This window comes from Marmota monax, unplaced genomic scaffold (genome assembly GCF_021218885.2).
Source record: "Marmota monax isolate L192 unplaced genomic scaffold, Marmota_monax_Labrador192_F-V1.1 WCK01_AAM20220418_F8-fsc00021, whole genome shotgun sequence".
Lineage (NCBI taxonomy): Eukaryota > Metazoa > Chordata > Mammalia > Rodentia > Sciuridae > Marmota > Marmota monax.
The window spans coordinates 14,390,396-14,404,794 of NW_026695228.1; the positions used below are offsets into that span (position 1 = coordinate 14,390,396).

General features: G+C 37.5%; 1 protein-coding gene across 5 annotated transcripts in view; it reads right to left on the reverse strand.

The window, feature by feature from the left end:
- Ulk4 (unc-51 like kinase 4) overlaps positions 1 to 14,399 on the reverse strand; it is a 536,812-nt gene that overhangs the window by 346,871 nt on the left and 175,542 nt on the right. For all 5 annotated transcript variants that reach the window (XM_046437488.2, XM_046437490.2, XM_046437489.2 and 2 more), the window contains 3 exons: positions 4,359 to 4,492; positions 2,769 to 2,890; positions 2,547 to 2,603 (listed from right to left, as the gene is read on the reverse strand). In XM_046437488.2, coding sequence (XP_046293444.1) covers positions 2,547 to 2,603; positions 2,769 to 2,890; positions 4,359 to 4,492 — 313 coding nt within the window. The remainder of the gene's footprint in view (positions 1 to 2,546; positions 2,604 to 2,768; positions 2,891 to 4,358; positions 4,493 to 14,399) is intronic.

The window sequence follows — 14,399 nt, forward strand, 5'->3', positions numbered from 1 at the left end:
ATTTCTATAGTCATATTTCCATATACTAGTATAGAATTTTTCTGCCAAAAAAAATAAAAATAAAACAAAACCCAAAGATAAATGCCTTCAGGTCAAACAGGCAATCTGTGCTCCGGTGCCTTTATGCAAACTGAACCCAGTGTGGGAAGCACAATTCCAATGCCCTCTCTATCTTGCTCCTTATGACCCTTGAAACAGTGGACATCACACGGACATCGATGGCTTGTTCCACGCCCACCTCATGCAGGCCAGCATCTCCTGCAGAGCTGCTTCAATGGAACATCTTGTCGCTATTGGACACAGCTCTTAAGGTACACTACGAATGAGTGTACCTTAATTAAGGCACATTTTTAAAATATAAAAATGATAACATACCTGCTACATGGTAACGACCACTTTTATTTTAAAAAATATTAAAAATATTTTTTGTCTCCAGATGGACTAATAAGGCCTTCAAAGTACAATGCTATGGATGCAAACATGAATGGACTACTTCCTCATGTCACCAGCCCCAAAGAAACACTGTGATCTGGAAAGCTTCAAGCCACTGGGCTGAGTACTGGGTTACAAAACATTCACAGTTGTATAGCCCTCCCATGTCCCCTTCCCAATTTTAATATATGTTTAGGAATTCTTTGCTTAATCAAAATTATAAAAGAATTATTTTAAGGCAGAAAACTCCAGAGGTTTTACTTCTAGTAGGGTGTCTGATGAGTTGCCCATGTCTTATGACATGGATAGGGCATTATCTATCACTTGAGTAACAGTTTTGATGACATCTTGAAAAGATTATGAATTAACTCACAGAAGCAATGTCCAACTCTCAAGAGTTCATAATAAATTCACAAGAAGTGTAAGAAAAAATAAATCCAGGTCCTGAATTTCCATCAATAATTTACTCTCTGTAGTAGTATTTCATCAATGCCATCAACACTGAGTATAAGAAAGGTGAAAATCAGGGAAAGCTAACAAGATACAATAACAATAAAAAAAAATTCTGGAACTAGCCATGATTCAAACAAGGAAAATGACCTGAACAGAGCCAAAAGACCCATCTCCATTTCATTTCTCTAAATTCCCTTTATTTGGGTGAGATTACAATGGGAGGGGGAGGGAATAGGGCTAAAATTTTTTTCTCAAAATCATGATGAGATGTTTGAACAAGGAAAGTTATTTTCCATGTACTAAGATGACCCTACAGAATACTCAAGAGTACTCCCACACTTCCCTTCCTCAAGGTGGCCAACTCCCTTTTCTTTGGACACAGTATTGCAAGGAACAGGTATAATACCTGAAAGTCTATAAAGACTTTTAGGTTAGACACTTGTTAATTCCTTGAGAACGTACTGTGGGCAGAAAAAAGAACTAAGGAAGAAGAAAGAACACAGGATAATTGTACCTGAACAAACATGATGCCAAAATACTCCAAAATAAGCTATAAAGAACAAAACTACTCTTGACAGCGATGTGCTGGTGCAACAGGATTATAAACACTTAGAATTATAATCGTGCTAATATGGTACCCATATTCTACTTAAAAAGAGCCAATAAAAAAGCAAGTTAAAGATAGTTGTCTACAGATGACCACTGTAATTAATAATTTGCAAATTCACCAGTGAACTACCAAAACCACATACTTTATAGAATCTGGGCTTCAAGAGACTACAATGATAAAGATTTGAAATTGAACACAAAATGATCTCTACTGCATTGCCAGAACCCACTGTTTCCTGTCAGTAATATCCATTCAACACTTGTACTTAAAAACATCATACTTCACCATATGATGAACCTCTAGAAAATCATATTCTCACTTGTGGGTGGCAGTAATTTCTTTATTCCAAAATAACAATAAAGCTGAGATGCCTACTTCATTTTAACTAGATCCTTCTGTGGCATTTTGAAAATCTCAGTTCAGTTTATTACAAGTATCAAAGTCAGACTGGAGATGCTATCTGACAAGTACCTTGGCTTTTCCTTTGTGTACAGCTTTCTCATTTTATTCAACAATACACACTGTAACTACAATACACAAGGGAAAAGATAACTCAAAACTATATCCTAAACAAAAAGATAGTACAATGATTTAGTTTTCATTTCTACCTATGTCATGACATCAAAATTAAAGAAAAAACTAAGCTGAGTTTAACTCAGAGAAATGCCAACACAAAAAGATGTGACACAATTGGACAATGTAAGCCTAAATGAATAACAATGAGTACATATTCTTTGCATTCCATGTTCACCATTTTATTTTAAATTTGTTCATGATGTTTAATACCAAAATCAATGAAAGTATTTCTGTGGACTAACTTACCCTATTTGGGGTGATCTCTGAACAAAATACATTATCAGGAGTAAATATATTTTTCTCCAAATGTCAAATTTTATTACAGTCAACAGATTAAAAATATAAAAAGGTCACTTCCCTGGAGACAAATAAATGCCACAAGAATTTTTAAATTACCTCATATTGACATCAAATTCCACAAACAGAAGGATAAGACATTTTGAGTAAGAACATGAAAAACTTAAGTGCTACTCACAAGAATAGTTCCATAACTGAAAAGAAACTCTTCTGTTACAACTTGAGGTCGAAATACCTGTGTGTGATGAGAGTTTCCACAGATTAAATCCCGAAAACCATGAACAAATTTTGTTCAAGACACAAATAAAAATGTTTTTTCTGAATTGATGTTTCTCAGCTTCAGTTTACAAAGAAGTGAGCCAATTTATATTTTCTTTTCCCTAAAATGATGGTACGGTACCTGAGAAGTGACGAGGTGAAGTACTACAGGCATCAGGGGGAGGCACATCTTCAGCTGTTTTGCTTGAACTGTGGATGGGTGTTTCCGACCAGAGACATTAGCCAAGGCGTTGAGAATGTCACCTGTGAAGCATCCCAGAGCAGGCGCAGAGGTCAAAGATCACACGTGGAGGTGCCCATGGTCATTGCTTGATTACTAATTAATCTCCAAATAATGGGTCTAAATGGTATGACCTGTGTTCTTTTTATTCACAGGTACTGAGTTTAGAAGACACCATGGCCACTAGGGACAGAATGTAATATTCTGCATAAAAGCTATCAAATAAACTCAATCTCTCATCTAGAATTAAAAATAGAATTTACAAATAACTATTACACACTGGTTTTAGAAAATCTTTTTGTATTTTCCAAAGTTCAACTATGATCGCTTATTACTCTTATAAATAGGAAAAATTACTTTAAATTTTTAAGTGAACAGATAATGGATCATGACTTTTAAAAACCAAAGGATATATATAGTAAAAAGAGATCAGTTCCCAAACACCTCCCTGAACTCAGCTACCAACTGAAAAAAAAAAAAATCTTCTCCTGATGTTTTAGTAAAGAGCAAAAAGTTATTATCAGTTGATCATGAAGATATTTTCATTATTTTGAAGTTCTGAATCTCTATTTCTTAAGTATACTTTATCGTAACAGTTTGAAGCAAACTATATTTTAAACACTTTTGGTTAATAGCTACATCTGCTGGAAAAGCATGCAAAGGGATTTAAACTACACATACATTTTCCTTATTTAAACTTCTTCAAATAAAAAAGTGATTTAATTGTAATAAACATTCTTTACAAATCATTATCAGATATTTTTACCTTAAGGATAGTTTTTCAAACCAAAGACATCTTTAAACATTGAACTTTAAACCAATACTGTCAAAATTCTTTAATATTAAATTTTGACATTTCAGTTTTTTAAATTCTATATATGTTCAAGTTCTTTTATCAATTTTAATTTATGCCTCTACTCTTTTTTTTAGGGGGTGGGGGGGGGGGTAAGCAGGGATTCAACCCAGGAGCACTTTACCACTGAGTCACATCCCCAGCCCTTTTTTAATATTTTATTTAGAAACAATTATCACTAAATTGCTTAGGGCCTTGCTAAATTGCTGAGGCTGGCTTTGAGTGATCCTCCTGCCTCAGCCTCCTGAGTAGATAGGACTATAGGCATGTGCCACTGTGCTCAACTATGGCGCTAACCTTAAGAGAAAATTATTTTCTTCAGATTTAGGCAGGAATAACTTTTGAGAAGTTACCTGCAATAATCATAGAAGTCCAATTTTAAGCAATTAACATGTTTCCTTCTGTTTATTTCTAAAATTCCCAGATTACCTCAGATAACACCTCAATGTAACATTTAGCCTGCTCACATCTCAAAAATATCACTAATGCCAAATAATTATAAAGACAGATAAATCTTGAAACTACATTTAAGGAGAGTGTCATTGCACTCTCCTGTAAAAACAGATAAGACAGTGCCTAAAAGCTAAGTCACAGAAAGGTAAGCAGCAAGAGGGCCTAAGGACAAGACTACAATTTACAGAGGATTGTTGGCAGTTCCTGCACGATGTGACGGATGAGAAGATCCAGGCATCTAGAGAGGTATTCACCACTGCCTTGCTGCTCCTTGCCTGGAGTGGTCTTTCTGCTGTCCCTCTCGATGTACATCACCAGCCTACAAATGGGAAAGTGCACAGATCACCTCTCATGATAAGACAGTTACTAACATCTATCCCAAAAAGCAGCCAAGGCAAGGGTTTCCAGAGGACCTGGTCCCAATCATGTGGACATTTAGATTCACCAATTTTTCAAGCAGAGACAATAGTGATAGTCAATTTCTGCCTTAGAAAGTTCAAAATGTTTATGCAGAAAGAATCTCAGGCAACTTTGAATCTGTCTCCTAGGGTATTACAAAACAATGCCTTGATTTGATTCGCCTTTGGTCAATGGAAGAAAACATTATTCTCCAGATGATAAATGAAAGGCAAACAAAGATGTCTGCACATAAGAGCTTTTTGTGTTCCAAAGATTCCAAGCATAACCACAAGTTGACCTGCACTTTTGGTGATCATCAGCATTAAATTTGATTGGAACCCCAGGCAATTCATATGAATTCCTATTCTTTTAGTAAACTGTATGCATAAATGCAAAAAAAAAAAGGTTTCATTTTACACTGGGTTATATAGACAGCAGGTACTGTCTAAACATCTGGATTGTACATGTCTCTCTACTAGTTTTATAATATCTTTTAACCACAGCAAACCACATCAGTATCTGAATCAAATATTTCCAACTCAGAACTAGAAAACACAATGGACCATGTATCAGACCGGGCCTGATGCAAACTTCAATGGATCATTTCAGCCTTTATTCAGAAACAGAACGACATCTATGGTAATGGATCCCCTTTCCTGGTGGAAAATGAGCCACTGAACAAAGGAGGGGACTGGGCTTTTATAGGTTGTAGGTGATTTAGTGAGCATGTCAGTAGTCTGGACACTCAGGAATTTGAGTTTGGGGGCTGGGAGTCCATGGCCAGCACCTGGAGAAGAGTTATCTTAGAAGAGAATAGTGTTTCCTAGAGGCTATCACTTTAGGTTTGATGAAACAATTTCTTCCTGCCTGCAGCCAGTATCTGAAAGGGATTTACCTAGAGAAAGATGAAACCTATCAATATCTGGCTTTTTTTTTCCAGCCCATTTTCCCAGGCCTCACTATTTTGGTGCTTTTCATGTTCCATATCCAATAAATCATATTATGATTTAGATGTGGTACCCCCCCCCCCAAAGCTCACATGTGAGACAATCCAAGAAGGTGTGGAGGAGAAATGATTGGATTATAGCCTTAGCCTAATCAGAGAGCTGATCTCTGATGGGATTAACTGAAATGGTAGGGTGTGGCTTTGGTGTATATATTTGTATGTGGCAAGTGGAGTCTGTCTTTTGATCACATGACCTGAGCTGCTTCCCTCCACCACCCTCTCCCCCCATGATGTTCAGCCTCACCTCTAGCCCTGAGAAATGGAGCCAGGCTTCTATGGACTAAGACCTCTGAAAACACAATGGACCTCAAACTTTTCCTCCTCTATAGTTGTTCTGGTAGTCATAGCAGCGAAAAAGCTAAAACAGACCATGACCTTAAATATTTAGGATGCTGTTGCTGGCTGAGGCCCTCCCCACTTTTTCTCAAATGAGTTTGATGAACTCAGTCATTTTCACAAGTTCCCATTCCCAGCAACTCTCTAAATGATGAGTTCATGGATTTCATCATGGAAAAGTCCCTTTGCAACAACTTCCCAGTCATCCATCTCTCCATTTCTGTTTTCTTACTCATCCCACTGAACTTTTGCTTCTCAATTCCCACTATAAACTGAAAAGAGGTGGTTTTGTACATAATACAGATACATAGGTATACTGATATCTTGACACAGCATTCATGTGATTCTCAATAGATTTATCCATGCATTCGCCTTTGTTTATTACTATTTATAACCCCATAAGGGAACACACAGGAAGTTAGTCTAGATTCTGCATCAGTTAGCATCCTCTGTTCTAGTCACTGATTATAGATAGCCCTTGCCACACTCTAACAAATGTAAGACACTGGTTAAAATACGAGAGAATATTGATGCATCACTAGGAAGGTATCAATAGTACTTGAAAGTAGCAGCATAAAACTTTCTGATAATGAATAACCATAGAAGAGCAAGACCCCATTCCCTTTTATGATAAATGGACTATAAAAAACATCAGTCATGTAAGTTGTCATGTACTGAATGGAGCCGTCTTGGAGTTCCTAGTCCTGAAGAATCATCATGGCTCATAGCTTCTAAGAGAATGGCAGTAACTCCAAAAACCTTTTAATTAGTTGGGACCTGTTCCATCAGCCCAACCAAGGAGAAGGACAGCCCTACTTCTTCTTGTTTTGCTTGACATCTCTCTGCTAAGCTTTGCCATGGTCAGATTTGGACAGATTTTCCAAAATTAAAGATGGCATTTAAGTACATCACTTCTCAAGATAGGTTTTTGCAGAACCCCCTCTGACTGTATCTGGTCTCGTTTCTACTTGCTAAAATCAAGCACTTCCACTGTGACCATTCATTCCTCAACTTCCTAGGAATTTTATTAATTTAATCTGTGACATTTCTTCTCAATTCATTAGCCCTTGCTTTTCTTCACTTTCTTCATGATTGGAACTACAGATTAGTCAGTTGTTCATGAATATAATGAAATATCTGAAACAAGCTACTTATGAAGAATAGGGTATTTAATAAAGCTCACAGTTTTGGAGATTTAAGGGCTCAAATCATCTGTGATGGTCTTCCTGCTGGCAGTCATGAGGCACCACACAGCATCCATCATGCATCAAGAGACAGAAAGCTCGTGTGTGTTTGTGTGTGTGTGTACGTGTGGTCTCTCCCTCTTCATATAAAACATCAGGACTCAACCATGGGAGCTCAACCCTAATAAATTAATCTAATTCTAATCAGTTCCCAAAGGACCCACTTTTAAACGCTATGATCAGATTAAGTTTTCTCTTCTAATGCCTCACAATAGGAATTATTAACACATGAAACCTTGGAGAACACCAAAACTATATCCAAACCATAGCCAATTATTTCCCACAATCTATTATTTGACTACACTCTTGCTGCTCTTTCTTTTCTTTGCACCCATAAAGCCACATGAACTCTGGATGCATCCAACCATCTATTTTCTACAGAGAAGGATGCTAAAGTAAACTAATGGAGTAAATGTATTCAACTATAAATGCATTAACTCCACTGTTGAATGACCCAAATGGTATCAATGATTCAAGTGGTCACCTTATTCCCAAAGTCTATTTTCAATATTTTCTTCTTTTCAAACCACCAATCTTCCATGTTATCTTGAGATTGAGTGTTGTGCCTCCAAGTATGAACACACAAAACATACAGAAACCCTTCCTTTCACAACAATGGATCTATCCCTTCTTCCATCTATGCTGACCCTTTCATGGTTTTCTAGCAACTGCCCTTCTGTCTCATCTTCTGCCAAGTGTCTTAAAAGGAAAACCTATAAATACTACCTCCACTCTTCTAGATATTTGTTCCTCAATCCTGCTCTATCTGGTTTTCACTCCCATCACTCTCTAAGGTCACCTCAAATCCAATGGGCATTAGTCTGCCTTTACTTGTCGTGACAAGTCAACGTTATTGAATACTGTTCTCATGCCTCCTGTTTCTCTATCCATCATGACATCATACTTTCCTAGTTTTCTTCTCCAGCTTCTTTGGTTGTTCCTTCACACTGTGTGTGCTCCTAAATCTTCAAGTTTATTTAAAAAATGACTTCTAGGCCATTACTTTCCTCTTTCTATCCTTTTGACCCAGGCCATCCACTTTAATTACCTGCCATATTAACAGACACCTTCCAATTCATATCTGGAGCTAAAACCTAAGCCAATATATTCAACTACTGACATGATATCTGCTTTTGTTTGCCTCAACTACACTTCAAACACTATGCAACCAAAATAAACATCATTATCTCACCAAACCTGGTTGTCTTACAACTATGATATCCTACTCTCGACTATTGTTCTTTAGCCTATAAAGGAAACCAGAAACCCAGCAAGTCAATCTTGAAATATTCTTCAAACCCTTAGATTCTCCACTCTGTAGCCAAGTGCAATCTACCATATTCCCTTGTCCTAGACTACCACAACAGCCATCCAGGTAGGTTATCTGCTTGTTTCTGTCAATCTAGCCTCTGTACTCACTACATCTAATCTATTCTCATCCATCCAGCAACTCCCCTATTAGAAACCCTTCTATGGCATCTCATTATTCTTAACATGACAGCTCTCAAAACTCCTTATCATTACCTACAAGGCCTACAAAATCTGCCCCCAACTACCTCTCCACTTCATCATGCTTTTTCTATCCTTCAATCACAATGTCCTTCTTTTAGTTTCTTAAACTCAGTACTTCCCACAGAAACAGGATATTACCTTAACTTAGATGGCTCTTCTCTCCACTTCCTCCAAATAAATTTACATCTGTATGCCATAATTCCCTACAATTTCCACTCATTTCCCTAAATAAAATACTTATATATCATTATATCATGGAAGAGAATGCATTAAAATCTTACCCAACTATAACTTTCTAATACATATTTTTTGATTACTTGATGACACTCATCATCCTTGTAAACTTTAAAGGACTAAATCTGATTCCGATAATCACATCTTTCCCCTTCTGGGCACAGTTTCTGACACGAATTAAGTACTCAATAAATATTAGATGAATAGGTAAATACAGCTGTTGAAATGGCCTTACCGTTTTCTCTAGCTCTCTATAGCAACTGCTTCATCTTTATTATTCCCTAGGCCCTTTTCTTAATTCTAATATTTGATGTTATGTTTGCTTAAAATTTATACTACTGGATTATATAAAAGGTTAAAAAACAAACAAATGAATCTGCTTAGAAAAAAAAATTCCAGGAGAAATATCAGAAGGCTAATAAACTGGGGGAATGTTTTCCATTTCATATCACAAAAGGTTAATGTATATATACACACACATCTCTCAATTAGAAAAAGACTAAAGGCAAGAAAAATCAAATGCACACAGAATTTTAAAAGGAAATATACCCAGAATACAAATGACTCAAGCAAAAATATATTCCACTCTTCTCATGAGAGAACTATACATTAAAATGACATCTCTTCTTTCATATACACTCACAACTCAGGAAGTTTGATAACAGACTCCCATGGAAACTCTGAGATACTAATACTCTAGTAATTCACTATTGGAAACAAGCAGGTACAAATCCCATGGGGAGTGTTATAGTCTAGACTCTGAACATCCTGCAAAGGCCCAGGAGTTGAGTGCATACACTATGGGAAAGTGGTGGGGCCTTTTGTGGGTGAGACCCAGTGGAAAGAAGTTAGGTGACTTAAGGACATGCCCTTGAAAGAGATACTGGGACTCCAGCTCCTTCCTATCTCTTTGCTTCCTAGTTGACATGAAGTGGGCAGCTTTGCTCAAACACACACTCCCACCATGAGGCAGTACCTACAGACCCAAAAGCAATGGACTAAAATTATGGACTGAAACTTCAGAATTTTGAGCCAAAATACTGTCCTGCACATAAGTTGACCATCTCAGGCATTTTGTCAGAAAGGAAAGCTTATCTTGAGCCTGACTGCTCTGGCTCAGGTTTTGAGGACTGTTTTGAATAGGAGCCATGAGAATGGACAGCCTTCCCTTTCTGAATTCAGAATACTTTTAGATTTCTCCATGTAGTATGATGTTAGCTTTGGGTTTGTCATAAATGGCCTTCATAATGTTGAGGCAAGTTCCTTTGATCTCTAGCTTCTCCAGTGCTTTTAACATGAATGGGTGCTGGATTGTGTCAAAGGCCTTTTCTGCATCTATTGAGACAATCACATGATTTCCTGTTTAAGTTATGAATCACATTTATTTATTTATGTCTGTTGAACTAACCCTTGCATCCCTGTAATGAAATCCACATGATCATGGTAAGTTATCTTTTTGAAGTGTTTCTGAATGGTTTGCTAATATATTATTAAGAATTTTTGCATGTATGAACATCAATGATATCTCAGTCTGTACTTTTCTTGATGTGTCTTTCTCTGGTTTGGGGTTACAATGGCTTCATAAAAAGTATTTGGGACTGTCTCTCTTTCAATTTTGTAGAATAATTCAAGAAGAGTGGTGTTAGTTCTTCTGTAATGGTCTGGTAGAGCTCAACTGAGAATCCGTCAGATCCCGAGTTTTTCTTTTTGGGGGAGGCTTTTAACTGCTCTTTCAACTTCATTATTCGATATTGGTCTGTTTAGGTCTTCTTTATCTTCCTGATTCATTTTGAGTGGGTCAAATATGTCTAGAAATGTGTTAATGTCTTCCAGATTTTCCATTTTATTGAAGTATAAATTTTCAAAATAGGTCCTGATAATGCTCTGGATTTCAGAAGGGTCTGTAGTGATATCTCCTTTTTCATCTCTTGTTTATTTTCATTTTCTTATTTTTCTTTTGGTTAGTTGGGCTAAGGGTTTATCAGATGTCTATCTTTTCAAAGAACCAACTCCTCATTACATTGATCCTGTGTATTGTTTTCTTATTCTCAATTTGATTGATTTCAGTTCTGATCCTATCTTTTACTAGCTTGGAGGCATTTGTTCTTTTTCTGAGGCCTTGGGATGGAGCATAAGATCATTTATTTGGGATCTTATTTTTTTAATGTAGGTACTCAATGCTATAAATTTTCCTCTTAGAACTGCTTTCACGTTGTCCCAGAGATTTTGATGTTATATCTGTTCTCATTCATTTCTAAGATTTTGATCCCTATTCTCCCCTCTTCTTTGATCCATTCTTCATTTTAGAATATCATTCAACCTTCAGGTGTTTCTAAAGTTTCTATTCTTCTTGTTCTTGAACTCTAGCTTCATTCCATTATGATCTGATAAGACACATGGTATTATATAGATTTGGGGGGGTGGGGCGGGGTGCTGCAGTCTGGCTGGGCACAAAATCAGGAGCCACTCAAGCAGGAACAAACTTTATTTCCGAACTCCCCTGAATGCCACCCAAGCCCTCTCAGGGACACCACACACCAACCAGAACTCTCTCACCCTCCACCGGGCTCCGGGAGAACTCAACTCAAGGGAACTCCAAAGTAGCAGGCGCCTGAGGCAGCAGGAGCCGCCCCTATTGCCAGACAGCAGGGGTCTATATACAATTGAATACACAGCCTGTTTCAATCCAGCATCATCCAGTCACAGCAATTATACACAGCTTAGCTTAATTATCATCTTAATGGCTTGCCTCTCAACCATTACTTCTGGCAAAATGCCAGGGGCCATTCCTACTTGGCTGTGGCTCTCAACAGGGGGGTATTTGCTAAGATTTGCTTTGTAGTCTAGAATATGATCTATTTTGGAAAAAGTTCCATGCACAGCTGGAAAGAGGTGGAGTATTCTGTAGGTGTCAATTAGGTTCATTTGATTTATAGTATGGTATAGGTTGGAAATATATTTATGATTTGATGTTTTGATGACCTGTCTAATTGGCGATATGGGTGTACTGAAATCATCAGATATTATTGTTTTGGGATATATGTGAGATTTAATGTCATGGAGTGTTTTTTCCATGTAACTGGGGACTTTGAAATTTGGGGCATAAATGTTTACTATTATTATATCTTCTTGTTGGGATTGTTCTCTTTACTAGGATATAATGAACTTCTGTGTCTCTTCTTGAAAAGCCAGCCTCTATCTCAGAGCAAAGCTGTCCAACGAAGGGACATGGCCTTTGTCCTTGGAAAAACCCACAGAGCACTCCTAGGCACATTCCCACCCTGCTAAGTTGTTTATCTACAGGAGAGATCTGCTGCGCCAGCTGTCCCTGACTCAGTCAGGCTAGGTGGGGATCCATAGCAGCCCCCAATCAGCATGAGACAGGGAAATACCTGGGATGCCAGATAACCCTCCCAGTAGTTTATGGTAGTTGATAACCTGTTGGGAAACCATGTAGTTCAGCACGTACACCCCTCTTGGCTTAAACCAATCAGTTCAAAGGAATACCCCTTTTGTACTGACCAATCACCCCTACCTAACTTGTTCCCTCCAGTGAATGTGCTAATCATGTTTTAGAGTTGTTGTTTGATTTTCCCGCGGCGTGAGGTGATTTGTTATGCTATATGTGAAGTCCCTGCCCTTTTCAAAGAATGTATATAAGCTCTGCTCAAGCTATTCTCGGGGCTTTTTGCTCTTTACCTCTTCGAGGTAGGCTTGGAGCCCCAGCATGCTGGACCCCCAATAAACCCTTTGCTGTTGCATGAGACAGTCTCTTGGTGGTCTTTTCCTCTGACATTCGCCTGACCTTTACATTCTGATTAATCTTTGCTTGAAATCTGCTTTGTCAGATATGAGAATAGCTACTCCTGCTTCTTTTACCTGAACCATAGCACTGGAGTATTTTTTTGCCATTCCCTTACTTTCAGCCTGTGAAGTCTTTGCCTATAAGATTAATCTCTTGTAAACAGATGCATCTTGTAAATAGATGCATTCTGATAATCTGTGTCTTTTAATTGGGGAGTTTGAAACCACTAACATTTTGCATTAGTATGGATAAGTGTTTCCTGCTATTATGGGTTTTCTTGTTTTGTTATAGTTTATCCTGTCTTGATTCTCATTTAGTGAATCATTCTATTGAACTTCTTTTGTTTGGGAGCTTTGGGAATTGTGTTTTAGTTCCTGTGTTTGTGATTTATCTTTGAGTATTCCTTATAGTGCTGGCTTAGTGCTCATGAGTTCTTTTAGTCTAATTGGTGATTGGAAAATTTTTATTTCACCCTCGAATTTTAAATCAAGTTTTGCTGGACATAGTATCCTTGGCTGACACTTTTTTTCTTTTAGGGCTTGGAATATCTCATTCTGGGCCCTCCTTAATTTTAAGGTCTGAGTTGAGAAATCAGAAGTGAGCCTTATTAGTTTGCCTCTAAATGTGACCTGGTGTTTAGTTATTGCAGCTTTTAATATTCTTTCTTTATCTTCCCTATTAGGCATTTTGATCATGATATGACTCAGAAAACTTCTTATTTAACTAAGTCTATTTGGGGTCTTGTAAGCCTCCTGTATGTGAACATCTATGTCATTTCTGATATGGGAGAAGTCTTCTGTAACCATCTCAATGAAAATATTATTTATGCCTTTAGTTTGTATCTCCATGTTCTCTTCTATCTCAGGTTTGGTTAATAATCAAAGAGATATTGGGGGGGGGGGGGTAATATCTGGGATAAAGCAAAAAATGGAGGCCAGCTAAGAGACTGAGGATTTGAAGACAGCAATGAATATATGTTAAGTTACTATTAAAAGATCTAAAACTATGGAGGTAAATTCCAATTCAAATTGGAAAACTGAATCCGAACACTTTATGTCCCCTTTTTTACCTACTCCCCTTGGAAAGTTCTTCAGTACCATTCACAGTCAGAACTTTCAAAGAATTTCTTAAAGATGAAAGTACAGATTAAAAGGATCAAGGGCTGGGGATGTGGCTCAAGTGATAGCACGCTCGCCTGGCATGTGCAGGGCGCCAGGTTCGATCCTCAGCACCACATACAAATAAAATAAAGATGTTGTGTCCACCGAAAACTTAATATTAAAAAATTCTCTCTCTCAAAAAAAAAAAAAAGAGGATCAAGAGATGGCAAAAGCACACATGAAGGAAAAAGCTACCTGGGGAAACAGACAGAACCCCAGCACCACCCCAAGCCCTAAATGGCAGGGAAATAGGACAAGTTTACACTTACAGGATAGTAAGAAAAGAAAGTTTCTCAATTTTATAAACAATTTTTAAAGAAAATAAGTAGCAGGAAACCAGGGACAAAAGTAATGCTAAATACAAAGAAGGATCAGAGAGAGAGAAAGAGAATGTTAAGAAAAAATAAATGAAGGAATTGTACTTTAAGAAATTTCATCTGAGAGCAGCACAGTTAATGATTGAGATGGGGAGAAAGCAAGACAACTACGTGTTAGAAGTACACAGGCAGGAAGGAGAAAAAGAAAACACA